Source organism: Lepisosteus oculatus, chromosome 14 (assembly GCF_040954835.1).
Source record: "Lepisosteus oculatus isolate fLepOcu1 chromosome 14, fLepOcu1.hap2, whole genome shotgun sequence".
Taxonomy (NCBI): Eukaryota; Metazoa; Chordata; class Actinopteri; order Semionotiformes; family Lepisosteidae; genus Lepisosteus; species Lepisosteus oculatus.
The window spans coordinates 36,930,063-36,957,777 of NC_090709.1; the positions used below are offsets into that span (position 1 = coordinate 36,930,063).

General features: G+C 47.5%; 3 protein-coding genes across 3 annotated transcripts in view; 1 reads left to right on the plus strand and 2 right to left on the minus strand.

The window, feature by feature from the left end:
* Positions 1 to 27,715, minus strand: part of LOC138243445 (uncharacterized) — a 252,123-nt gene that overhangs the window by 149,876 nt on the left and 74,532 nt on the right. The gene's annotated exons all lie outside the window — the stretch shown is intronic.
* LOC138243370 (GTPase IMAP family member 8-like) overlaps positions 11,704 to 27,715 on the minus strand; it is an 83,456-nt gene continuing 67,444 nt past the window's right edge. Inside the window, exons 3-5 of the mRNA XM_069198937.1 lie at positions 14,200 to 14,256; positions 12,944 to 12,958; positions 11,704 to 12,570 (exon numbers count right to left, since the gene is read on the minus strand). Of these exons, the coding sequence (XP_069055038.1) occupies positions 11,704 to 12,570; positions 12,944 to 12,958; positions 14,200 to 14,256 (939 nt within the window). The remainder of the gene's footprint in view (positions 12,571 to 12,943; positions 12,959 to 14,199; positions 14,257 to 27,715) is intronic.
* On the plus strand, positions 17,528 to 24,684 carry LOC138243450 (golgin subfamily A member 6-like protein 25). Its single transcript, XM_069199072.1, has 3 exons — positions 17,528 to 17,602; positions 19,214 to 20,971; positions 22,987 to 24,684. The coding sequence occupies exons 1-3, from the start codon at positions 17,569 to 17,571 to the stop codon at positions 24,300 to 24,302; spliced, it is 3,108 nt and encodes a 1,035-aa protein (XP_069055173.1). The 5' UTR covers positions 17,528 to 17,568; the 3' UTR covers positions 24,303 to 24,684.

Below are 27,715 nucleotides of genomic sequence, written 5' to 3' on the forward strand. Positions count from 1 at the left end.
TAATAGCAAACATGGTTTACATAAAATACATTTTTCCAAGAAAGTTTATAATAATACGATCTATAGTTGAAATCTGAGCCTAAATATAAAGGAAAAGCATTTTCAGAGAGCAATCACGCTGTGTTTATGTAGAAAAAGCGATCAGGTTTATGAGCAATCTAATAACCTATTCGCTTAAAACGCTATATAAAATAAAGTTTATTTAGAGATGAATGATAAGTGTCACAGTTTAAATAATTTTCGTAGGAGGGCTTGGACAGATTCCAAGTGCATTTTTGCAATTTACGTTGCATTGTCCAATGTGCTGTTGTAATACAGTTTAGAATACAGTTAGTCTAAACTGTATCAGCTTTATTTATGGGTTGCAATTTAGAAAAAGTCAAAAACCGCACTCAAAATGCAATTTAGAGCTTTCTGGCAAGAGGAGAGACACAAATTATAATGTAACATGCCACTGTTTGTGCATGAATAAAGTTATACTGCAATTTTCCTTAGATACGCGATTAAAAAAAATTTTTTGTTGAATCCCCGGCGGAACACATTCCATAAGAATCAGCGCTTTTATACAGTATATCGCCTTTAAACACATATTTAAACACGCGTTTACGATTTAAATCAAAACGCGATTCAAATCAATATAAATGTTTATTTTGTAACGCATAGGTGACTATTCATTGTTATTAAAAAGACTTAAATTCGATCATGTTGTGATATTTAGAAATATAAATTTGTTTGGTGCGAGTGAGGTTTTATTTAATCTCTGACCAAGGGAAACGTTTCATTTTTTCAAAGATATGTTTGTTAAAAAATAAAGTCATAGTTCCATGGGATTCAATCACAGACCATGTGACATGGGAGTCAGGAAACTAACACACAGCGCCACCAGATTTGACAACGCTATAAAAACGCTATAAAATAATGTGACTAGGCACAGAACAAGTTTACAGCACAGTACAATAATAAATGCTGACCATGACTTTAGAAGCATAAATTACCTTACACTCAATTTAAACACAAGCTGTCTTTAGCCCTCTAAGCTGGTTCATACAGAAATGTAGAGATCCAGGCTCAGAACACACAGCTTCATTAGCGAATACATATGCAGGACAACTAGAGAAGACGTTTTACAGAGGATGGATTTTTAGAAACATCCCATCAGTGACATCACTGAAGTCAACTCCTAGGTACTGTAACTGTCGTGTGGATAGTTTCACAAGAATCAGACAAAGGTTTAAGCATCGCTTGTTCTAGATAAAACTGCAAAAAAAACAAAACAACAACCCATAATGTACTTCTTTGCGGCTCTGTTTGCCCAAATCATATATTCACAACGTGAAATCTAGAAAATAATATTACGTAACCAAAATCTGCAATATGGAAACAGAACCTGTGTAATTGTTGATAGATGATGTACTCGTAACATTTTTACAAGACGAACTACAACATTTAAAAAATGACTTGTATGTACTTGATATCTCTAATCAATCCACGGGGACATTGTTAAAAGCAGAGTCCCAGCACAAAACGAAACTAAAACGCATACCGTTTCGCGCTTATTAGTTGCTCAAAAGTAATTTGACCGTATGAAATGCATAATATAAACCTAGAAACATATACGTGAGCAGTATTTACGCACTGTAGTGTCGGTGTTAAGACATACCTCTCAAATACTGTAAATCAAGTTAAAAATATCTCAAGACTGATTCTGGTCATAATGAAACCATGTTTCGTGTATGTTTTCTTTAAAGTACCGAGACCAGCCATATACTGTATGTTTATGTTCCAAAATTAATATCGTTTATGGCCTTCACACGCGTTGCAGTATGCTCCTATTCTTTTTATGCTCAGCTACTAAGATTTCCCTTCAGTGGTAAAATTAGATATGAATATTCAATACTTAAACGGGCACAGTTAAGACATTAAATATACATATACATACTGTATACAGTACAGTTTGCATACGGTAATATGTTTATGTTACGCAATTAAAAAATAAATAAATAAAAATGAAAAGTCCAGCACCAGCTGGATTCAAACACACAACCTGCCAGTTGGTAGTCACACACCTAGACCAGTAGGCTACAAGACAGCTCGCATGAACAGGCAGGCGAAACAGCCCTACACAGCCCTGTCGCAGCACACGAATTCTTTAGATACGCGATTCCATATTATATTAGCAGAAAAGCTTAAAACTACCACTTTTTCACACGCTATTTCACATGCTAGTTAAATACTTCGATGCTTAAAATCGTTAGGGAGAAATGGAATACCGGTGTGTATTTTTCCTTTAAAGTGCCGATTCCTGGAATCTGACTGGCTGACACCCCTCTGAAGTGGTTCCATAAAATCTGGTATACGGAAAAGAAAGCGTTGATAAATACAAGTGTCTTTTAATACACTCTTTGCTGTGCTCTTGAGGATCCTTTTGATATTTTAAGCTCTAGTTGAATGATAGGTGTCGCATTTTAAATCATTTTCGTAGTTAGAAATTATGAAACGCCCTGTTAAAAGCAAGGAAGTTTTTATGCCCGTTGAAGTAAAACAAAATGCCTGACAAAGTATGGCTTGGACAGATTCCAAGTGCTTGTACAAATGTGCTAAAGAAATTATACTTTGAATATACAGCTTGTCCAAAGTCATCCATTATTAATACTATTAGTAATATCTTCAGTAAAGGCTTTGATGCATAAATATTTCTGATAAAGGTAGGTTGTGTACTTTTGTCCAACTGAGCAATCTTGCTTTCATAAAATATACCAACATTTGAATGACTGATGATTAACATGCTGTAATACACAGTTCAAAATTAAAGGCTCAAATGCTGTACATGAGAGGTTAAGCTCCCCCTGGCGGTTTTACAAGGCGACGCCGGATAGTTAGCCACGTGACACACGTGAACTGCGTGATACCGCGACACGCCCACCGGGGTATGCCGCGAAATACCTCACCCATTTTGAATGGCTGCATCTGTAGATCACTTATCCTATATAAACACAGCGTAATTGCCCTCCGAAAATCCTCTTTTTCTTGTTCGTTTTAGAGACCTTGATCGAAACTGATTTTAGATGTCAGAAAGGATTTATTTTCTCTGTATTTCCTACATTGCTTTGTCGAGACTTTAACTTTATATCTAACTTTATATCTAGGCTCAGATTTCAACTATAAATCGTACAGTAATTAATAGCAGTAAATACTGATGTTTTGCGCCCTCTTACCACAAAAATATATATGTTTTGTAGCTGGGATGAACTTTATTTCATACACGTAGCTACTGCGATTCGGACAAGGACGGTTAAACATAGCGGCAAATCAGACACCCAGAGAGGGGGGGGGGGGCGTCTTCTCGCCTCCATAACTAAAATGCCAAATAGGAGTGGCTTAAGCGACATACACAGTCGTGTAACTGACAGTTTTAGGTAGCCTATCGTGTAAATTTCGCTTTGTTGCTGATAGGTTAAGCTTTCGAAACTCTGCCCCAAAGTCATGTGACTGATTTTTCACCCTGTTTCGTTGGTTAAACGCAATGATCACAAGCACCACCATGGTAACTGGGATGTGTAGTTTTTAATTCCGTTTGAATTATAACTGTACGTACTGTCTTCATATTTGGCCAGGGCTTTAAAGAGAAGGCGCGCCCAAAAATTTCGGTGCCGTCGTCTCTGCTTTAAAGGTACCCCCGTGCTGGAAGAATTTGACCTCGGAACGTTTGCCCAGCGTAATGATATTAATAATAACTCCTTACACTACTATAGCTCTTTTCTGGACACTCCACTCAGAGCTCTTTACAGGTCCTGGGGATCCCACTACCAGTGTGCAGCTCTTTACTGGTCATGGGGATCCCACTACCACCACCAGTGTGCAGCCCCACCTGGATGACGCCCCAGTCCTCTCCCCACACACCAGCTCTCAGTGGGGAGGAGAGCAGAGTGATGAAGCCAATTCATAGATGGGGATTATTAGGAGGCCATTACTGGTAAGGGCCAATAGGAAATTTGACCAGGACGCTGGTGTAAAACCCCTACTCTTCTCGAGAGACACCCTGGGATTGTTAATGACCACAGAGAGTCAGGACCTCGGTTTGACGTCTCATCTGCAGGACGACGCCTGTTTACAGTCCAGTGTCCCCGTCACTATACTGGGGCATCAGGACCCACACAGAGCGCAGGGTGAGAGCGCCCCCTGCTGGCCCCACTCACACCTCTCCCAGCAGCAGCCTCAGTGTTTTCCCAGCAGTCTTCCCTCCAGGTACTGGCCAGGCTCACACTGCTGGGCTCCAGTGGGGCTGCCAGCTGGGAGTTGCAGGGTGATAGGGCTGCTGGCCATTATGAATGCAACTTACAGAATGAACATCTGGGAATTATTCTTGGGCATCATGCACTGATAACAATAGTAAAAACAGCTAAGAATTGTTTGGCTTGATGATCTCAAATACTTAAATGTACAGGATATAGTATTAGTCCCCACTAGCAAGGCTTGGTAAAACCAGACTGCACAGTGGAGACGCGCCGAGCCGGTACTCACCGCGTCGGAGTACAGCACACGCAGGGACGGCCGGCACCCTCAGCGGTTGTGCGAATTTCCGCCGATTCACTGCTGCCGCGTGGCGCTCGAGGGTTCAGAGAACTGTGTTTGTTTCTAGGAAAAAACAGGCCGCTGCTCCCCGGGAGGAACTACTGATAATAATACTACTACTGATAACAATAGTACTACTACTAACACTAATACTACTACTGATAACAATAGTACTACTACTAATACTACTAATACTACTGATAACAATAGTACTACTACTAATACTACTATTACTAATACTAATAATACTACTACTACTACTGCTGACAACACTAATAATACTACTAATACTATTCTACTGATAATAGTACTACTAGTACTACTACAAACACTACTACTAGTACTGATAATAATACTAATAATAATACTACTGCTACTACTACTACTACTGCTGACAACACTACTACTACTAATAATAATAATCTACTAATACTACTGATAATGATAATACTAGTAATAATACTAATACTAATAGTAATAACACTACTAATACCAGTAACAATCTCCTTCACACAAGAACTGCACACACGGTGTACAAATCAGCTGACTGGAGAGTAATTTCCGACGGTGATAAACACAAGGAATAGAACTGACCTTGTTGGTTTCTCTAAAAACACTACAAGTCCTGTCAAAGACAGGATATGCTCCACTAGAATTGTTGTCTCTGACCGGTGAGAAATTTCGTTTGTTGTGCGAAGGACTCAGCAAGAAGAGATGTGTCAATTCAGGTGCAGTTGTTTATCGTGAGGGAAAGCACAGATAATATGGGCTTTAATGAATTAACAGTGAAAGTGTAGCAGGGGGCCTCGTATGGACTGCGGTTGTGTCTAGTTTTTGTCATTTGCATTTAAAGATTTTATAATAATAATAATAATAATTGCTCCACTCAAAGCGCTTTACAGGTAATGGGGACTTCCCTCCACCACCACCAATGTGCAGCACCCACCTGGATGATGCGACGGCAGCCATAGTGCGCCAGAACGCTCACCACACATCAGCTATCAGTGGGGAGGAGAGCAGAGTAATGTAGCCAATTCATAGAGGGGGATTATTAGGAGGCCATGATTGGTAAGGGCCAATGGGAAATTTGGCCAGGACACCGGGGTTACACCCCTACTCTTTTCGAGAAGCGCCCTGGGATTTTTAATGACCACAGAGAGTCAGGACCTCGGTTTTACATCTCATCCGAAGGACGGCGCCTGTTTACAGTATAGTGTCCCCATCACTATACTGGGGCATTAGGACCCACATGGACTACAGGGTGAGCGTCCCCTGCTGGCCCCACTAACACCTCTTCCAGCAGCAACCTTAGTTTTTCCCAGGAGGTCTCCCATCCAGGTACTGACCAGGCTCACACCTGCTTAGCTTCAGTGGGTTGCCAGTTGTGAGTTGCAGGGTGATATGGCTGCTGGCTATTTTGCTTGTCTTTTGCAAACAAAAAGCTAAGACTTCTACATGAAACATAATGCAGGAGTAGCTGCAGCCTAGGTAGACGTGCAGAAAACCACGTTACGTTGTTATTATTTACTTTATTATTCATTATTTCTCACTGAACACTAGCGCCCCTCTATGATCACACACTCAACACACTACTGTCCCACTGTGATCACACAGTGAACACACTACTGTCCCACTGTGATCACATAGTGAAAACAGTACTGTGCCACTCTGATCGAACACTGAACACAGAACTGTGCCACTGTGATCAAACACTGAACACAGTACTGTCCCATTTTAGTTGAAACACTGAACGCAGTACTGTCCCCCACTGATGACACACCGAACACAGTACTGTCCCCCTCTGATGACACACTGAACACAGTACTGTGCCACTGGGATCACACACCGAACACAATACTGTGCCACTGTGATGACACACCGAACACAGTACTGTGCCACTGTGATCACACACTGAACACAGTACTTTGCCACTGTGATCACACACTGAACACAGTACTTTGCCACTGTGATCACACACTGAGCACAGTACTGTGCCACTCTGAGCACACACTGAGCACAGTACTGTGCCACTCTGAGCACACACTGAGCACAGTACTGTGACACTGTAATTGCTCAATGAACACAGTTCTGTCCAACTGTGATCACACACCGAACACACTACTGTCCTACTGTGTTCAGACACCAAACACAGTACTGTCCTACTGGTAACACACAGAACACAGTACTGTGCCACTGTGATTATGCACCGAACACAGTACTGTCCCCCTGTGATCTCACACCGAACACACTACTGTCCTACTGTGTTCAGACACCAAACACAGTACTGTCCTACTGGTAACACACAGAACACAGTAATGTGCCACTGTGATCACGCACTGAACACAGCACTGTGCCACTGGGATCACACACTGAACACTGTACCACTGTGATCACACACTGAACACAGTACTGTGCCACTGGGATCACACACCGAAAAGGGTACTGTGCTACTGTGACAACATGCTGAACACAGTACTGTCCAACTGTAGTAACACGCTGAACACAGTACTGTCCAACTGTAGTTACACGCTGAACACTGTACTGTCCCACTGTGATTACTCACCGAACACAGTACTGTGCCACTGGGATCACACACCGAACACAGTACTGTGCCACTCTGATGACACACTGAACACAGTACTGTGCCACTGTGATGACACACTGAACACTAGCATCCCACTCTGATCACAGTACTGTCCCACTGTGACAACACGCTGATCACAGTACTGTCCCACTGTGACAACACGCTGATCACAGTACTGTGCCACTCTGATCACACACTGAACACAGTACTGTTGCACTGTGTCTGTATGAACCCCTCTCTCTCTCAGTGCAGTGTTCATGTACTGGAGTGTCCAGTCAGTGTGTCTGTATGAACCCCTCTCTCTCTCGGTGCAGTGTTCATGTACTGGAGTGTCCAGTCAGTGTGTCTGTGTGAACCCCTCTCTCTCTCAGTGCAGTGTCCATGTACTGGAGTGTCCAGTCAGTGTGTGTGTATGAACCCCTCTCTCTCTCAGTGCAGTGTTCATGTACTGGAGTGTCCAGTCAGTGTGTGTGTATGAACCCCCCTCTCTCTCAGTGCAGTGTTCATGTACTGGAGTGTCCAGTCAGTGTGTCTGTATGAACCCCTCTCTCTCTCACAGTGCAGTGTTCATGTACTGGAGTGTACAGTCAGTGTGTCTGTATGAACCCCTCTCTCTCTCAGTGCAGTGTTCATGTACTGGAGTGTCCAGTCAGTGTGTGTGTGTATGAACCCCTCTCTCTCTCAGTGCAGTGTTAATGTACTGGAGTGTCCAGTCAGTGTGTCTGTATGAACCCCTCTCTCTCTCAGTGCAGTGTTCATGTACTGGAGTGTCCAGTCAGTGTGTCTGTATGAACCCCCCTCTCTCTCAGTGCAGTGCTCATGTACTGGAGTGTCCAGTCAGTGTGTCTGTATGAACCCCTCTCTCTCAGTGCAGTGTTCATGTACTGGAGTGTCCAGTCAGTGTGTCTGTATGAACCCCTCTCTCTCTCAGTGCAGTGTTCATGTACTGGAGTGTCCAGTCAGTGTGTCTGTATGAACCCCTCTCTCTCTCAGTGTTAATATGAGATCTCCCACGCCCCTGGACTGAGGTCACTGCAGCTGGGGTGACCTCCTGCTACAGCATTGCCTGAGCATTGGGGGTACCCTCTGATGTGGGGGCGTTCGGGGTGACCCTGTGCGTCTCTGTGTGTGGGTGCGTTCTGGGTGACCCTGTGTGTCTGTGTGTGGGGGTGTTGGGGGCGACCCTGTGTGTCTGTGTGTGGGGGTGTTGGGGGTGACCCCATGTGTCTGTGTCCCCAGGGGAAGTTCACCACAGCCAGCGATGTGTGGGCATTCGGGGTGACCCTCTGGGAGATGCTGAGGCTGTGTAAGGAGCAGCCCTACGCCTCCATGACAGATGAGCTGGTGATCGAGAACGCTGGAGAGTTCTTCAGAGACCAGGGCAAGCAGGTAACAGCCACACCTGGCCAGGAGTACCTGTACCTGTCTCTCTCCTGTTCAAGAGGCTTTATTAGCATGACCGATGGGTACAATCAGTGTTGCCAAAGCAAATAAAAATAATAAAATTAACATGGAACAAAACAAAAACTAGAAGTAAAATAAAACCTACAGACATGTCACAGACATTTACAACAAAGAGATATGATAAAATATTGACATATACTGTAGCGACTGGAGCATTATTGGGAGACAGACTCACTGTTCCTCAGGCTGTGACAGGAGATCACATACTGGGCTGCCAGATCAACTGAGTTCCCTCCTCCCTCTCCCAGTAGGATGGGGACCCGTTGTGACTCTGGCAAGTGTGGGAACTCTGGGATTAGATTTCTGAATTTCGGGAAATGTTTCTCTAATCCCAGAGTATCTGTCACAGTGCAGTAGGAAGTGCACCTCTGTCTCTCTTTCTCCCCGCTGGCAGTGGGAGCACAGCCTGTCCTCTCTGGGCAGCCAGGTCTGCCTGTGTCGCCCAGTTTCTATGGCCAGGTTGTGGTCACTGAGCCTGTACTTCGTCAGGGTCTGTTTCTGTTTGTTATTTTTTATTTTGGTCAAATATTCAGCTAGTGTGTATTGTCTGTTTAGGGTTCTGTAGCATTCCAGTTTATATTGTGTTTGTGTGTGTGTGTCCCAGTGTGTGAGATATTGCTGTTTGATCTGTGCTGTGATGTGGTTGAGTCTGGGTTGTGGTACTCTAGCAGTGCTGTCCTGAGGCTGGTTAGGATTGGTGTGGCTCAGGTCGGTGAGCCTCAGGCCCAGCTGGCTCAGGGGGCTCTGTTTTGGGCTCAGCTCTTGACTCAGCAGGGCTTTGTGGTGGTAGGAATTTTGGTCGCTGTTTTTTAGGTGTAGCCAATACTTTAATATTCTTTTCTGTATGTTTATCAATAGTGGGTACTGGCCTTATTCGGCCCTGCACCCGTTGTTAGGAGTTTTTCTCTGCACACGGAGGATGATTCTACAGATCTCCATGTGCAGAGTTTCTGTGGGGTGTTTGTCCCATTGGGTGTAATCCTGGTCTGTGAGGGGACCCCACACTTCACTGCCATATAGGGCAATGGGTTGGATTACACTTTCAAATATTTGGAGCCAGATTCTTGTTGGTGGGCTGATGTTGAAGAGCCTCCTTCTTATTGCGTAGAAAGCCCTGAGTGCCTTCTCCCTCAGAGCCTTCACTGCCAAGTCAAAACTCCCGGAAGAGCTGATGGTGAGACCGAGATATGTGTAGCTGGATGTGTGCTCCAATGTGTTGTTGTTCAGTGTGAATTTGTACCTGTTTCCCTGAGGTCTGGCTTTCTTCTAGAAAACCATAACTCTGGTCTTGTCTCTCTCTCAAGGGCAGGACTTTGTCCTCTCAGTGGCCCTGGGTTCAGTTAATGATTAACTCACCAGGGCAGAATGAAGTCTTGGACGCCGCCTGATATGAACGTTTCTGGTATATCTCATCACTTAGGAATTTAAAAATATATATAAAAATACTTTTAAAATTGTTTTTCATAAGCAAACTCTCTTGTTTGGGGTTCTGGAAAGTTGATCTAAAAGGATCTCCAAAGCACTTTACAGTCAGGGACCCCACTTCATCCCACCTGCAAACAACTGAGGAGAGGGAATTTGGGGAGTACAGACCGAACCCCGACTAAGCAGCACCCCTGACCAGCAGTCGGGTCACTGGGGTCACTGGGGTCACACCCCTGCTCTCACACACTGTAAGGACATTGTTGTTGTCATTCTGTAAATCGCTTTGAGAAGACACCTTTAAAGGTGCTATATAAAATAGTTTTTTTTTTAATTATTACTTCAAATGAGATCTGCTGAAAATCAAGAGTTGATTTTATTGTTGGACATGTGCAGCTATATAGAATCTGTTGATGTATTAATCACTCTTGCCATTAGTAATCAATTAATTTAAAACAATGAAATATGGCTATAATCTGTTAGGTTTTGCACCAATTGAATGATTTTTGTAAAGTTCTTTTAGAACAGCATGACGTGACCTCGATAGTACTGACCTGTGACAAGACTGTGAAAGTGAAAACGTTTTTGAAGTTGATTAGATTATTCTTTATTGCCAATAGTTGGTGGAATTTGCTAATAGTACAGCAAACAACACAGATGAGTCACACATACAACATATACAGTACAAATTTACATAGAACAGAAGACAAACATTGTCACATACAGCACATATGTAAACAACTTTCCATGTTAAACAATAAATTATACAAGGAAGTCAGAGTTCAAGGTGAATTCAGAGGTCGCATGGCAGAGGGGAGGAGTCTGAGGTTGAATCAGACCGTCCTTGATTGGGAGGATCTGAAACTTGTTCCAGAAGCATGAAGCTGAAAGAGATTATGAGCTGGGGGAGAGGGGTCGGAGATGATTTTCTGGGCACAACTGGAGGTGCAGCTTGAGTACAGAGATGAGATACTCTGGCTTCCTTGAAGAAACAGCCAGATTTGATCTTCTGATCATTTTAACTACTAAATACTCTTTTCTGTGTCCTGTCTTCTGTTGTTATTGTGTGGAAAACAGCTCCGTGCTGTTATAGACAGAACAGTGAAAACTGCCTCTGAGAAACACACAGGTAAAAACCATGTCTGATCAAGTCTGCTGCTGTCATTAACACGCATGAAAATACTATTGGTGAAAAAGAACCTAATACCTCGTCAGTGATTTTTTACATAAACATTTTTATATAAAAACAGTAAAACCAGGAACATGTTTATTAAATGTTTATTAAATTCCAAACAGTTTGATAGATCTCTGATCGCTGACAAGAGAAAGTGAAAGTAAATCAGCTCCTATCTCTGAGCTGCTGTGTGATGGACTAAATCTAATCTCCCTGAGAGAAAACAGTTCAAGTACAGCACAGAGGATTTAAACAGACACAGGTCTGTCTGCCACTGTGTTAATAACGCAGTACAGAGCGGAGCACAGTATGATTTTAATTCCTAACAGGACACAAGATGGTTGAATCTCTCAGTCTGATGACCAGTAAGATCAGTGAATCAGTAATACAGCATCAATCACACTCACTGTTGGGAGGTTTAAGACCTTTACTGTTCCTCCTCTTGACAGGCAGTCTGGGCCCCTCTTCTCTCTCTCTCTCCCTTCTTTCATACTTCTGTCTCAGCTCCTCTGTCTCTCTCTGTTTCTCCTCCTCCCTCTGTCTCAGCTCCTCTGTCTCTCTGTATCAGCTCCTCTGTCTCTCCTCCTCCCTCTGTCTCAGCTCCTCTGTCTCTCTCTGTCTCTCCTCCTCCCTCTGTCTCAGCTCCTCTGTCTCTCTCTGTCTCTCCTCCTCCAACCTCTGTCTCAGCTCCTGTCTCTCTCTGTCTCTCCTCCTCCCTCTGTCTCGGCTCCTCTATCTCTCGTTCAGTGTTTATTTCTTTGATGTCAGTGGTGAAGTACAGCCCATAGTTTCCTGCCACCATGTCCTCTATCTTCTCCAGCAGCTCTGTGACCTGAGTGCGGTCGCCCCTGTTCTTGTTGTTGAGAACATGATACCTGTTCCCACACTTCTCCACCAGATACTGGAGCTTCTTCCCTTCTCTCTCAATGTGCTGCTCAATGGTTATGTCTCTCAGTGTGTCCCCCCAGGTGAACAGCACTATTGTGTGTCTCCAGACTCTCTCACTGAGAAGCTCCAGATATTTCTTCACTGATCTCCAGTCTGTGGCTGAGTCCAGATCAATCACCAGGAGGAGAGCGTGGGGTCCTGGGGGACACAGAGACACACTGCGCACAACCTCCTCTCTGACATGCTGTGGATCAGTCCTTATTATACGTGGAAAAGAGGAGTACCCTGGAGTGTCGACCACAGTGATCTGCCTCCCAGCTACTTCTCCCTGTCTCTTCTTACACTCCTCAGTTTCTCCCTCAGTGACAAACTCCTCTCTGCCCAGGATGGTGTTTCCTGCTGAGCTCTTCTCAGACAATCTCTGGCCCAGCAGCACGATCCTGATCTCTGAGAGACGCTGTGGTGCCTCATGGGCATCAGCCTGTCCCTCCCCTGTCAGAGAGAAAGATCACAGATTATTTACATGATAAAGTTCTCATCACAGATATCTTCACCACTCATCCCATTTAAAATTCACAATAAAAACTTTTCTATATCTTTTCTATTGTCCCTGCCCTGTGACAGAGGAAAATCACAGATTATTGAGATTAATTTTCTGTGTATTCTCTGTGGTATACAAAAATGTTCTGTTAATGTTAGGTAATCAGACTGTATTCTTACAACATTCTTATTCTGTATTCTTGCAATTTATGTAATATATATATATATTTAACTGTTCTCTCAATAGTACATGTTTATTTTTCATCACAATTTTTTTTCTTAGAATAATTTAACCTCACTGAAAGTTTAGATTTCTCTCATCTGATAAATCGACATTTTTCCCAACTCCTTCCTTGCTCATCTTTACCAAGGGCACCAATACTTCTGGAGGGCCCTGTAGAGTCCCCCTAACACTGAGTATCCAATGGCAGTTCAGACACATATGGGACTCCTGTGTTCAGAATGAACCTTTATACCACCTTATTTTAAAAATACATGTAAAAAAACTGTAAAATCATTCAGTCTGTCCTGATTCTTCACTAGCGAGTCTAAAATGTCACATTTCATAAAGACATGTTTGGGACTCAGCCACCTGGCTGGGAAATCTGTGTGTTGTATAGTTTCAAACCGCTTAGAAACTATCTACTGTGATCCACACTGAAGAGAACTAGCATGATGTTAGTTTAAAAACAGTGAAACTGACAAGCTGGAGGAACTGAGTCTCTTTAGTCTGAAGGGAGTGTCCCACACTGACAGGGTGAAGATAGTGAACCATATATATATATACAAAATATTCAACATCCTCAGTGACAGTCAGTCATCATTAAAGACCAGTTAGATATTGACACCTCAGAGTTCCTCAGAATTAACACTGAAACTCAAAGCAACACTAAGACTTAAAATCAGGAGTGGGAGGCTCTCCTGTACACAGAGAGAGGTGGGAGAGGGGAACAGGCTGATACCCTGGCTTCTCTCCAGACATAGCTGGGTGAGCTCCTCCAGTCAGGACAGGAGGCTCTACTGTACACAGAGAGGGGTGGGAGAGGGGAACAAGCTGCCCAGTCAGGACAGGAGAACCTGGAATCACTACTAATTATGGGCCAAATAAATTCCTCTGTTGTTCATCTGTACTGATTCCTCTCTGGTATTATCAGCTGTACAACAAACACAACCTCTGAGCAACAAACAGGAAACGATCATATCTGAGCGTGTCTGAGCATCATGAATACTAACAGTGTGAATCCAATACCATCAGCACACGGTCAGGTTTTACATCAATCATTTTACCTTAAATAAACACCTTATTAAAATATTTAGTACATTCCAAACAGCTTGAGTTGACAGTACTGATCCCTGATCTCTGACAAGAGAAAGTGAAAGTACATCAGCTCCTGTCTCTATCTCCAAGTTCAGACCCTGTGTGTCTGACAGACAGAACACACTCTCAGCAGACAGGAAGACACTTCTCCAGCTGCTGCTGTGCTCTGTGACAGAGAAGAGACCCTCAGTGACTCCCTTTATGACACTCTGACAGGCAGAACAAGAGAAAACTCACCAGGGCTGAGCGCTGAGCTCCTACACGCTGCCATCTCTCTCTCTCCTTCTCTTCCTGCTGATCTGAAGGGCAGGACTATGTCCTCTCAGTGGCCCTTGATAAAATATTTAGTGGGTTCAGTTAATGATTAACTCACCAGGGCAGAATGAAGTCTTGGGCGCCGCCTGATATGAACGTTTCTGGTATATCTCATCACTTAGGAATTTAAAAAAACTTTAAAAATTATTTTTCATAAGCAAACTCTCTTGTTTGGGGTTCTGGAAAGTTGATCTAAAAGGATCTCCAAAGCACTTTACAGTCAGGGACCCCACTTCATCCCACCTACAATCAACTGAGGAGAGGGAATTTGGGGAGTACAGACCGAACCCCGACTAAGCAACACCCCTGACCAGCAGTCGGGACACTGGGGTCCACACCCGTCTGGATCAATGAAGTTAATGAGGCGCTGTCCCCGCCAGGGGGAGACAAGGCACCAGAAGTCAGAGGCCAGAGCTGAACTGCTTCAGGAGAGAGACAGATCGGGGAAACAGCAGACCAGAGAGAGCATGAGAGCAGACAGGAGTCAGACAGTAGATAACGGACCTGAGCAGCTCATCGGCTTGTTCGCCCCTCCCCCAGCTCTGTCTGGAGAGAAGCCAGGGTATCAGGTTGTTCCCTCCTCCCACCCCTCTCTGCGTACAGACCCCCTCTTAACCGCAGATGCCTGAGCGCTGATTGACCTCCTGCAGCGTCAATCCCTCCCCCAGAACAAACACAAACCACACCGCTGCTTCTCCGTTTTTATTCATCTGTTCATGGAGTGAAACACGCGCCGTTCCCCACCCACCCCACGATCATTTCGCTCACTGTCATCGACCGATCGATTATACAACGACAAATCATGGAGAACCGTTCCAGTTCCTCACGGTGAAGGAAGAGTAGCACCACCTCCACTCTCACTGAAATACTCTCCATCAATAAGACGCACGAGTCTCTCCGTCAATAAGATAGATAAATAAATAAGCCACGCAGGAAATCAATAAATAAACAAATAGAGCGATAAGGCGCCACGGGCGTCTCCGCCCACGAGTCCCGGACTCCCCTCTCCGGGCGGCAGCGGTCCGGGTCCGAGCTCGGGTTCGGGTCCGGCTGGCCGGTATGGGTATCGGTATCGGGCCGGACTCGAGGGCCTCTCCCGTCACGGTCGGACTCCACCCAGAAGGGGGGCGGGGGGGGGTTACAGGTCACAGGTCACAGGTCACAGGTCGGAGCTGATGCTAAGGTACTGAGAGACGCCGACCAGGAGCAGCACCTCCCCGGTCTTCGTCGCCTCGGCCGCCGCCCCCTCTTCCTCCCCCGCCAGGAGGGGCGATGGCAGTGTGGGTGGGTGGGGCAACAGCAGCCCCTGCCATTCCTCCTGCCCCCCCTGCCCCTGCCCCTCGGGGGGGCAGCTGGCGGCGGGCAGCGCCGGTTCACACCCGGGCTCCTCGGAGGAGTAGATCTGGAGACACAGCGCGGCCACCAGCAGCAGGAACAGCGGTTCTGCACCTGGGGGAGAGAGAGGTCAGGGTCAGGGAGTCACGCTCGCTGGGGTTCGGGCTGCATGATATTAATAATAATAATACACTTCTATAGCTCTTTCCTGGACACTCCACTCAGAGCTCTTTACAGGTCATGGGGATCCCACTACCACCACCAGTGTGCAGCTCTTTACAGGTCCTGGGGATCCCACTACCGCCACCAGTGTGCAGCTCTTTACAGGTCATGGGGATCCCACTACCGCCACCAGTGTGCAGCTCTTTACAGGTCACGGGGATCCCACTACCGCCACCAGTGTGCAGCCCCACCTGGATGATGCTCCAGTCCTCTCCCCACACACCAGCTCTCAGTGGGGAGGAGAGCAGAGGGATGAAGCCAGTTCAGAGAGGGGGGTTATTAGGAGGCCATGACTGGTAAGGGCCAATGGGGAATTTGACACATCTATGTAGAACAGAGGGACAGTTATTCCTCAGTAATATCCATTAGCATGCATGTCTTTTTATTGTTTAGCCTCTAATCTTCTTGAAAGAAGCCCTGGGATTTTTAATGACACAGAGAGTCACAACCTCAGTTTCACATCTTGAAGGATAGAGCCTGTTTACAGTATAGTGTCCCCCTCACTATACTGGGGTATTAGCACCCCCTGCTGACCCCACTAACACCTCTTCAAGCAGCAACCTTAGTTTTTCCTAGGAGGTCTCCCATCCAGGTACCGACCAGGCTCACCTCCGTTCAGCTTTAGTGGGTTGCCACTTGTGAGTTGCAGAGTGATATGGCTGCTGGCAAGAAACTAGAGCGCCTGGAGGAAACTTATGCGAACATGGGGAGAAACCACTCAGCTCTATTCAAGGACAATTTTTATCTTCCACCTTCCTTGGAAGATGTCAAACCACAGACCCTGTGCTGCGCTTCAGTGCCGGCTGTAGTGGACATCCTGTTGAACATAAAAAGGGCTCCTTGGACTTGAAATTACCAGATAAAAGCCATTTTTCGTCACTTTCTCAGTGAGCAGGCTCAGCGCAAACAGAACGCCGGTTCTCATAGCGGTGTGTCCAGGTGACTGTAAAAGGGCAGTGCCGCAGCTTAGCTGGTTAACGTGCCTGTCTAGTAAACCGGTGATCCTGGATTGAAATCCCACCGGTGCCTTTCTTTCTCTCTTGTCGTGTAGAGTTTATCATTATGGACATCAGCAGGCGTCTGCCTTAAGTTTAATGTAAGTGTTCATTTCTGGAACAACTTGTTTTTCAAAAACTGCACACAAATTGCGATAGATAAAATACTAATCTCCCCTGTCAGTGCAGAAGAATTACTACCAGCTGGCAAGAAAATGAAAACTATTTTTTTGTCTTTAGCCTTAAACCTATGAATGTAGAAGAAAAGATGATATAGAAGATAACCCTTAGATGTTCATCGAAAGCTCAGTAAACAATAAAGCAGAGGCTCATGTTCTGAATTCTGATCTGATCTGATTGTCTTGCTTCGACCTTTAAATTGTACAGTGTGTAGACGTGTCACTCTTCCTAACACAATTAAAGAGCCGCAGGCAAAAGTGCCTGTCAGGAGTTCAGTTCAGTGGCAGAGCACTTGCATCGCGTGTATAAGGCTTTGTTTTCTATCGTCACTCTGGATTTCTTTTTAAACGCGATATCTTATCTGTGATTATCTTTCGTGTGACTTCCCCCGTAAGAGTTGATCTGGGTATTCTGGTGTTTTATTTTGCTCTTACTGATGAACCTGTTCAGGTGGTGATTAACTTTATGAATCCACACTAGGTGGCGCCAGAGCAGCGTCACAGCGAGGACAGGAAACCCGCCACCTCACATCAGCAGGAAGAGAAGGAGAGAGAAAGAGATGGCAGCGTGTAGGAGCTCAGCGCTCAGCCCTGGTGAGTTTTTTCTTGTTCTGCCTGTCAGAGTGTCAGTAAGGGAGTCACTGAGGGTCTCTTCTCTGTCACAGAGCACAGCAGCAGCTGGAGAAGTGTCTTCCTGTCTGCTGAGAGTGTGTTCTGTCTCTCAGACACATAGGGTCTGAACTCGGAGAGAGACAGGAGCTGATGTACTTTCACTTTCTCTTGTTAGCGATCAGAGATCAGCTCAAGCTGTTTGGAATTCACTAAATATTTTAATAAGGTGTTTATTAAAGGTAAAATGATTGATGTTAAACCTGACTGTTGGCTGATGGTATTGGATTCACAGTGTTAGTATTCATGATGCTCAGACACGCTCAGGTATGAACATTTCCTGTTTGTTGCTCGGAGGCCTTGTTCATTGTACAGCTGATAATACCAGAGAGGAATCAGTACAGATGAACAACAGAGGAATTTATTTGGCCCATAATTAGTAGTGATTCCAGGTTCTCCTGTCCTGACTGGGCAGCTTGTTCCCCCCTCCTGCCCCTCTCTGTGTACAGTAGAGTCCCATGTCCTGACTGGAGGAGCTCATCCAGCTGTGTCTGGAGAGAAGCCAGGGTATCATCTTCAACAACAGGGCTGGGCAGCTTGTTCCCCTCTCCCACCCCCCTCTGTGTACAGTAGAGCCTCCCACTCCTGATTTTAAGTCTTAGTGTTGCTTTGAGCCTCAGTTTTAATTCTGAGGAACTTTGAGGTGTCAATATCTAACTGGTCTTTAATGATGACTGACTGTCACTGAGGATGTTGAATATTTTCTTTGTACGTGGTTCCCTATCTTCACCCTGTCAGTGTGGGACACTCCCTTCAGACTAAAGAGACTCAGTTCCTCCAGCTTGTCAGTTTCACTGTTTTTAAACTAACATCATGCTAATTCTCTTAAGTGAGGATCACAGTAGATAGTTTCTAAGCGGTTTGAAACTATACAACACACGGATTTCCCAGCCAGGTGGCTGAGTCCTAAACATGTCTTTATGAAATGTGATATTTTAGACTCACTATTGAAGAATCAGGACAGACTGAATGATTTTACAGTTTTTTACATGTATTTTTAAAATAAGGTGGTATAAAGGTTCATTCTGAACACAGGAGTCCCATATGTGTCTGAACTGCCATTGGACACTCAGAGTGTTAGTGGGGCTCTCCAGGGCCCTCCAGAAGTATTGGCGCCCTTGGTAAAGATGAGCAAGGAAGACATTGGAAAAATGTCTGTGTTGTTTATCAGATGAGAGAAATCTGACCTTTCAGTGAGGTTAAATTATTCTAAGAAACAAAATTCACATGTACTATTGAGAGAACAGTTAAAAATAAAAAATATATATATTTTATATAAATTGTAAGAATACAGAATAAGAATGTTGTAAGAATACAGTTTGACTAACATTAACAGAATATGTTTGTATACCACAGAGAAAATACAGAAAAATAATCTCAATAATCTGTGATTTTCCTCTCTCACAGGGCAGGGACAATAGGAAAGATATAGAGATATAGATGTTTTTATCATAAATTTTAAATGGGATGAGTAGTGAAGATATTTGTGATGAGAACTTTATCATGTAAATAATCTGTGATCTTTCTCTCTGACAGGGGAGGGACAGGCAGATTCCCATGAGGCACCACAACGTCTCTCAGAGACCAGGATCGTGCTGCTGGGGGAGAGAAGGTCTGGGAAGAGCTCAGCAGTAAACACCATCCTGGGCAGAGAGGAGTTTGACACTGAGGGAGTAACTGAGGAGTGTGAGAAGAGACAGGGTGAAGTAGCTGGGAGGCAGATCACTGTGGTCGACACTCCAGGGTACTCCTCTTTTCCATGGATAATAAGGACTGATCCACAGCGTGTCAGACAGGAGGTTGTGTACAGCGTGTCTCTGTGCCCCCCAGGACCCCACGCTCTCCTCCTGGTGATCCCTCTCATCACACTGAGAGAGAAACAGAGGAGAGTAGAGAAGGAGCATCTTGAGCTTCTCAGTGAGAGAGTCTGGAGACACACAATAGTGCTGTTCACCTGGGGGGATGAGCTGACAGACACAACCATTGAGCAGCTCATTGAGAGAGGAGGAGAGGAGCTCCAGTGGCTGCTGGAGAAGTGTGGGAACAGGTATCATGTTCTCAACAACAAGAACAGGGGCGACCGCACTCAGGTCACAGAGCTGCTGGAGAAGATAGAGGACATGGTGAGAGGAAACTATGGGCTGTACTTCACTACTGACATTGACCAAGTATATACTGAACTGGAGACATACAATAGAGAGATAGAGAAGCTGAGACAGAGGTTGAAGGAGAGACAGAGAGAGACAGAGGAGCTGAGACAGAGGTTGAAGGAGAGACAGAGAGAGACAGAGGAGCTGAGACAGAGGTTGAAGGAGAGACAGAGAGAGACAGAGGAGCTGAGACAGAGGTTGGAGGAGAGACAGAGAGAGACGGAGGAGCCGAGACAGAGGGAGGAGGAGAGACAGAGAGAGACAGAGGAGCTGAGACAGAGGGAGGAGGAGAGACAGAGAGAGACAGAGGAGCTGAGACAGAGGTTGAAGGAGAGACAGAGAGAGACAGAGGAGCTGAGACAGAGGTTGGAGGAGAGACAGAGAGAGACGGAGGAGCCGAGACAGAGGGAGGAGGAGAGACAGAGAGAGACAGAGGAGCTGAGACAGAGGGAGGAGGAGAGACAGAGAGAGACAGAGGAGCTGAGACAGAGGTTGAAGGAGAGACAGAGAGAGACAGAGGAGCTGAGACAGAGGTTGGAGGAGAGACAGAGAGAGACGGAGGAGCCGAGACAGAGGGAGGAGGAGAGACAGAGAGAGACAGAGGAGCTGAGACAGAGGGAGGAGGAGAGACAGAGAGAGACAGAGGAGCTGAGACAGAGGTTGGAGGAGAGACAGAGAGAGACAGAGGAGCTGAGACAGAGGTTGGAGGAGAGACAGAGAGAGACAGAGGAGCTGAGACAGAGGGAGGAGGAGAGACAGAGAGAGACAGAGGAGCTGAGACAGAGGTTGGAGGACAGACAGAGAGAGACAGAGGAGCTGAGACAGAGGGAGGAGGAGAGACAGAGAGAGACAGAGGAGCTGAGACAGAGGTTGGAGGAGAGACAGAGAGAGACAGAGGAGCTGAGACAGAGGTTGGAGGACAGACAGAGAGAGACAGAGGAGCTGAGACAGAAGTATGAAAGAAGGGAGAGAGAGAGAGAAGAGGAGCTCAGACAGAGGTTGGAGGAGGAGTTGAGCAGGAGAGAAGAGGAGCTGAAGGAGAAGATGAGAAAGACACTGGAGGAAGAGGACCTGGAGAAAGAGACAGAGGAGCCCAGACTGCCTGTCAAGAGGAGGAACAGTAAAGAACTTGAACCTCCCGAGAGTGAGTGTGATTGATGCTGTATTACTGAGTCACTGATCTTACTGGTCATCAAACTGAAAGATTCAACCGATTACACAATTGCAATTCACAGATTGTGTGGAACTAACACAAGGTACATGGTAGGAGGTATTGAGGTGTCCTGACAGTAGTACGGTACAGAGTAGGAGGTATTTAGGTGTCCTGACAGTAGTAGGGTACAGGGTTGGGAGGTATTTAGGTGTCCTGACAGTAGTAGGGTACAGGGTAGGAGGTACTGAGGTTTCCTGACAGTAGTAGGGTACAGGGTAAGAGGTATTGAGGTGTCCTGACAGTAGTAGGGTACAGGGTAGGAGGTATTGAGGTGTCCTGACAGTGGTAGGGTACAGGGAAGGAGGTATTTAGTGCTCTTCGTAGGTGTCCTGAGAGTGCCAGTGCCCCCTGTCAGTTCAAGGAGGTAACTGCAGGTGTCTGCTGTGGTTGGCTGCTCAGCAGTCTTACTGCCTGGGGGAAGAAGCTGTTCTGACACCTGGTGGTCTTGGTCTGATACTTCAGTACCGTTTTCCAGATGGTAGTAGAGAGAGCAGGTTGTGTTGAGGGTGACTAGGGTCCCTGAGGATGGACCTGGCCTTCTTGAGGCATTAACACAGTAGATATCCTGTGTGTTCAGTAGCGCAGCCGGTAGTGTTCTGACCCAGTGTCACCACCCTCTGGAGGACCCTGAGCTCGTGGGCGGAGCAGTTACCACGCCAGGCAGTGGTGCAGCCGGTTAGGATGCTCTCAGTGGTGCAGCTGTAGAAGCTGGTCAGGATGTGTGAAGGCAGGCTGAACTTCTTCAGTCTGGGGAGAGAGAACAGGCGCTGTCTTGTCTACGGGGTTGGTGTGGTGGGTCCAGGTCAGGTCGCCTGTGATGTTGACACCTAGGAATTTGACAATCTGGACCACTGCGGACCCACTGATGTGAATGGGTGCCTGGTCTGTTCCTGTGGTCCACCATCAGCTCCTTAGTTCTGCTGGTGTTCAGAGAGGGGCTGCTGTCCTGACACCATGCTGTCAGCGTTTCTACCTCCTCCCTGTAGGCAGACTCATCACCGTTCGTGATCAAGCTGATGATCGTTGTATCGTCCGCAAACGTGATGAGGGAGTTTGTCTTGTTCCTGGAGACGCAGTCGTGGGTGAACAGGGAACAGAGGAGAGGGCTGAGTTTGCAGCGCTGGGGAACGCTGATGCAGAAAGGGGAGCTCAGTCCTGGGTCCCGGAGCTTGGTGATGAGCCTTGAGGGTACGATGGTGTTGAATGCTGAGCTGTAATCAACAACAACATTCACACATACGTTTCTCTCTTGTCCAGGTGTGAGAGGGCAGTGTGTAGATCAGGGGCGATGGCCTCCTCAGTTGATCTGTTAGTGTCAAAGGCAGCTCTGAAGTCCAGCAGGACAGGAGTGGGTGAAAGAGCCCATCAGCAGATCATTAGAACCCCAGACAATAGCTGTTTCTGTACATCAGTCTGAAGGACTCGTCACAGCTTGTCTGCAGATCAGTGAGTCTGACTGAACAGCAGCAGCCTGTTGTAGAATCTGTGTCAAACAGGGTGAGATGGAGAATTACTGAACAGAGTGAAATACCAGCAGGATGATTGCACTGGACTGCACTCTCCTAGAGTGCTGTTCTTCACTGGAGTGAAGAGATTATCTCTCCTTCTTCAATTAACGTCCTTCTACACTCTGCCCCTGTAACAGTACAGTACTGCAGCATGACTGTTGTTGCTTGAGGCCAGTATATAAACACAGACTTTTCAGATGAAACTTGAGTCACTTTGAAAAAATAGATCTGACACAAGGAAAAATCATGAACATCAGGTAAAACTATGTAGTTAGTTGATACTCAAGGTTAATTCCCAGATGTTCATTCTGTAAGATTCCTTCATAATGACTTTTAAGTTTTGTCTCTTGAGCAAACTGAACCCTTCTTATCTGTGGAGAGCTTGGTCTCCTCTCATGTGTCACCTCCCTGATGCTCCTGTCTCTCCTCCTGTTGCAGTGAGTGAAGTCAAACCCAGACTCCAGCCCCACCCCTCTGAGCTGAGACTGGTGCTGCTGGGCAGGACTGGTGCTGGGAAGAGTGCAGCAGGAAACACCCTCCTGGGCTCAGAGGAGTTTCCCTCTGAAGCCAGCAGCTCCGCGGTCACTCAGGAGAGCCGGAAGAGGACAGGACAAGTGTCCGGGAGACGGGTGACTGTGGTGGACACTCCAGACTGGCTCCACGCTGGACTGTCTGAGGGGGACAGGAGACGGGATGTGGGGCTCTGTGTTAACCTGTCTGCCCCGGGACCCCACGCCTTCCTCCTGGTGACCCCGCTGGGCCGATCCTCAGGGGAGGAGAGGAGGACACTGGAGACAGTCCTGGAGATATTCGGGGAGAGGGCCCTGGGACACACCATGGTCCTGCTCACCCACGCTGATGAGCTGGCCAGCAGGACGCTGGAGGAGTTTGTGCACACAGGCAGCAGGGAGCTCCAGTGGCTGGTGGAGAAGTGTGGGAACAGGTATCACGCCCTCAACAACAAGGACAGGGGCAGCACTCAGGTCACAGAGCTGCTGGAGAAGATAGAGGAGCTGGTAGCAGGAAACAAGGGCAGCTACTACAGCACTGAGACGTACCAGGAGGCCGAGTCCCAGATCAGACAGAGGCAACTGCAGATCCTGAGGGACAGAGAGGAGAGCAAACAGAGGGAGGAGGAGAGACTGAGGGAGAAGCACCAGAAGGAGCTGCAGAACCACCTCCGCAGGATGGAGGAGGAGATCCAGATACGAGAGGAGAAGATCAGAGCGCTGGAGGAGCAGATAGCAGAGCTGGAGGAGAGGCTGAGGGAGGAGAGGGATGAGGGGAGGAGGAGAGAGCTGGAGGAGGAGCTGAGGAGAGAGAGAGGGGAGAGAGAGAGGCTGCAGAGAGAGATGGAGGAGGTGAGAGAGGATCAGGAGAGGGAGAGGAGAGAGAGAGAGGAGACACACAGAAGGGAGATGGAGGAGCTCAGGCAGCGGTATGAGGAAAAGGCCAGAGAGGAGGCAGAGAGACACCTGGACCTGGTGAAGCCGCACTTCAGCACAGGAGCAGTGATACTGGGAGCAGGACTGGGGGCAGCAATAGGGGCCCTAGCAGGGGCCCTGAGGGGCCCAACAGGAGCAGCAGCAGGAACAGTGATAGGAGCTGCAGTAGGAGCTCAGATAGGAGCTTTACTGGGAGGAGAAACCAGAGCAGCACAGACTCGCACACAAGAGCGCACACAGCCCGCAGACACACTAGAGCACACAGACAGGAGAGAGAAACAGGAGATCGAGGAGTTGAGAGAGAGCTGAAGACACTGAGACAGGAGCAGGAGAGGGAGAGGAGGAGCTCAGGCAGTGTTATCGGAGTGACAGAGAGACACAGAGACACTGCTGCAGGTCAGTCACTGATCCACACAGTCTTTCCCAGCGGGAGAGGAAGACCGGATACTTCCTGGACACAGAGTGAGGACTTTCCACTGAAACACTGATCTCTTCCTCGTAAGAGATCCGACTCACTGAAAACCAGCCCTTAGTGTCCCATGTGAAGAAAACTAATTTTAAATTAATGTTTTATTTTGATCATGTTTGTATTTTGGTATTCTTTGTATATATATAAATGTCATGAATACTTTTGGATATAATTCTGACATTGTATATGTGTGTGTAACAGAATATATGTGTATAATTGTAACAGTGGAACAGTGAGTTTGTATCCAGCTGTGGGTCTGGCGGTGTCCCACCCGGTATAAGAGCACAGTGTCGCTGGCCGGGACTCCGCGGTGGGAAAGTGGCCGGTTGTGGCCGAGATGGCGAGCAGCTGTTTCCGGCGGGCGCCAGGCAGGGTGGGCCAGGACAGGCGTGAGGCGGCCGGGCTGTGTCTGCGGTCCCAGCGGGGGCGTGTGCCTCCTTCTCACAGCGTGTCTGGTGTGGGTGTCCGAGGGGCTGCTCATGAGGGGTCTTGAGGAAGAGACAGAGGCGCTTCAGCGCGACGGTCAGCCACACTGCGCGCATCAGGCCGGCCGCTCGCTCGGACACACAGACCTTTCTGGAAGAGAAGCGCGTTTTCACCTCCTTCAGCCGGAGTGCAGCTGCAGAAACACACCGCTCGCTTGTGCAGAAGGACGTTGAAGCGCCGCTGGAAAACCGACGTGATGATGAAAGACGTCGTTTCATTACGGCGCCCAGACCCGCTGCCGGCTCGTCCGGCAACTGGGACTTTATATCTCGCAACGGCGACTTACAATCTCAGAATCGCGACTTTATTTCTGGTCATTGGGACTTTATATCTCGCAACGGCGACTTACAATCTCAGAATCGCGACTTTATTTCTGGTCATTGGGACTTTATATCTCGCAACGGCGATTTACAATCTCAGAATCACGACTTTATTTCTGGTCATTGGGACTTTATATCTCGCAACGGCGACTTACAATCTCAGAATCACGACTTTATTTCTGGTCATTGGGACTTTATATCTCGCAATTCCCGAGTCAGAAAAGTCATAATTTCGAGATCTAAAGCCGAAACGGCGAGAAACCGCGGCGCGTTTTTTTTTCTTTCCACTCCCTGGCGGACACGGCTTCCACAGAGTAGGGAGAGAAATGGACTTTTATGTTTTTATATCGACTTTATTCTCCTGAGCCGATCATCAGAGAGCAGAACTGGCGCCAAAACCCGCTTCCGGCTCGTCCTCCGGGTGCCGCTGCGGCGCCGGTTGCTAAGCGACGCTCCGAGCCCGAGCGCTCGAGCTCCTCTCGGGGCGGTTTTATTCCCAGCTGAGGAGCCGCTCCTGTCCTGGAAATCCCGGGAAGGACTGGGAATCCCCTCCTGTGGGCTGGGAGGCTCTTCCCGGGTGTTTCCGCAGACGAGGGGAGTCCTGGTGTCCTGGGAAAAGGCCCCCTGTGCTGCGGGCGTCTCCGAGAGAAACGGGCTGTTTGTGTGGGAAGATGCTCTTTCCTCAGGAGGGGAAGAGCCGAGCGGGAAGGAAAGTTCTGGAAGTGCGTCTCCTCTCCGGCTGCTCCAGTCCCAGTGACGGCGACACCGGGACAGGACAGGAGGGACGAGCGGGTCCTCTTTCCCACACGGGGGATTAGTGGGGTTTGTTAGGACACAGGACAGAGAGAGAGAAAAGGACACCAGTGGGAGAGAGTCCTGAAGCTCTCAGGTCTGGTTTTGATCCGGGTTGGTCCCAGTCCCAGTTTACACTGGTTTACAATGTGGGACTTCTGCCCTGACACGACCCCACAGGTGTCTCCACAGGAGACGGGAGTCCTGTAACGTGTAACCCTACAATATTTGATCTCCTGACTGTCTGTTATTCTCCCCAGTATAATCCTCCCAGTCTGGTATGAAATACCAGCTCCTGTCAGTCAGCTCTGTTACAACAGGCAGGATCCCTTTAGTCCTGCAGGGCTTGATTCCGATTTTTATTCAACTACTGCTCTCATAATCACCTTTGTTTTCCAACAGCGTTTCTGTATCATTCTAAAGACGCGAACAATAGGTTTCTACTGCTGTACTTCAGCTGGAAGGAGGTAAAAACACACGTTCCTGTTTCTCTTCAATACCTGGTCCTCTAGGCTGGTCCTCTGTCACATCAGCTAAAAAGTCACTTTTTAGGTTGAGTCCTGAAACTGCTGGACGAATCTCTGTTCTCATCACATCGCAAACTGGAACCACAGCACCTCCAGCGAGCCTGTCGAAGCCAATACCGCCCTGCTCCTCAGAGAAAGAGTCTCTCTTTTCCCCAGTGACTCACTGTCGGTGCTGCTCTTTCCCTGAATCTGTCATCACTCGTCCCCTGAGCCGAGCGGCGAGGACGAACAAGTGAAACTGCGTCGGAGGAGCGGGTGTGGAGTCTGTGTGTTCCTGCTGTGGGTCGCTGGTGCTGGTGTCTGTGTGTGTGGAGTCTGCGTGTTCCTGCTGGGGGGGGTCGCTGGCGCTGGTGTCTGTGTGTGTGGAGTCTGCGTGTTCCTGCTGGGGGTCGCTGGTGTCTGTGTGTGTGGAGTCTGTGTGTTCCTGCTGGGGGTCGCTGGTGCTGGTGTCTGTGTGTGGAGTCTGCGTGTTCCTGCTGGGGGTCTCTGGTGTCTGTGTGTGTGGAGTCTGCGTGTTCCTGCCGGGGGTTGCTGGTGCTGGTGTCTGTGTGTGTGGAGTCTGCGTGTTCCTGCTGGGGGGTCGCTGGTGCTGGTGTCTGTGTGTGTGGAGTCTGTGTGTTCCTGCTGGGGGTCGCTGGTGTCTGTGTGTGTGGAGTCTGTGTGTTCCTGCTGGGGGTCGCTGGTGCTGGTGTCTGTGTGTGTGGAGTCTGTGTGTTCCTGCTGGGGGTCACTGGTGTCTGTGTGTGTGGAGTCTGCGTGTTCCTGCTGGGGGTCACTGGTGTCTGTGTGTGTGGAGTCTGCGTGTTCCTGCTGGGGGTCACTGGTGTCTGTGTGTGTGGAGTCTTTGTGTTCCTGCTGGGGGTCGCTGGTGCTGGTGTCTGTGTGTGTGGAGTCTGCGTGTTCCTGCTGGGGGTCGCTGGTGTCTGTGTGTGTGGAGTCTGCGTGTTCCTGATGGGGGTGGCTGGTACTGGTGTCTGTGTGAAATGACCGCTGTCCTTCCTGACGGTTTGAGATCAACAGCGCAGCCTGACGGTCCTGCTGTCTCGACCCGGTCCACTCTGTCGGTACCGAACCAGGGAGCCACGAGCTGGATCGGCCAGATTTAAGCCAGGTCAGAACCGGGTCACT

What these genes read in the sequence shown, in the direction of transcription:
- LOC138243450 (XM_069199072.1), top strand. Translation starts at nt 17,569, where the DNA reads ATGGCAGCGTGTAGGAGCTCAGCGCTCAGCCCTG. An exon ending in GAGCTCAGCGCTCAGCCCTG is followed by an intron (nt 17,603 to 19,213) that starts GTGAGTTTTTTC and finishes TCTCTCTGACAG; the next exon opens with GGGAGGGACAGGCAGATTCC. An exon ending in AGAACTTGAACCTCCCGAGA is followed by an intron (nt 20,972 to 22,986) that starts GTGAGTGTGATT and finishes CTCCTGTTGCAG; the next exon opens with TGAGTGAAGTCAAACCCAGA.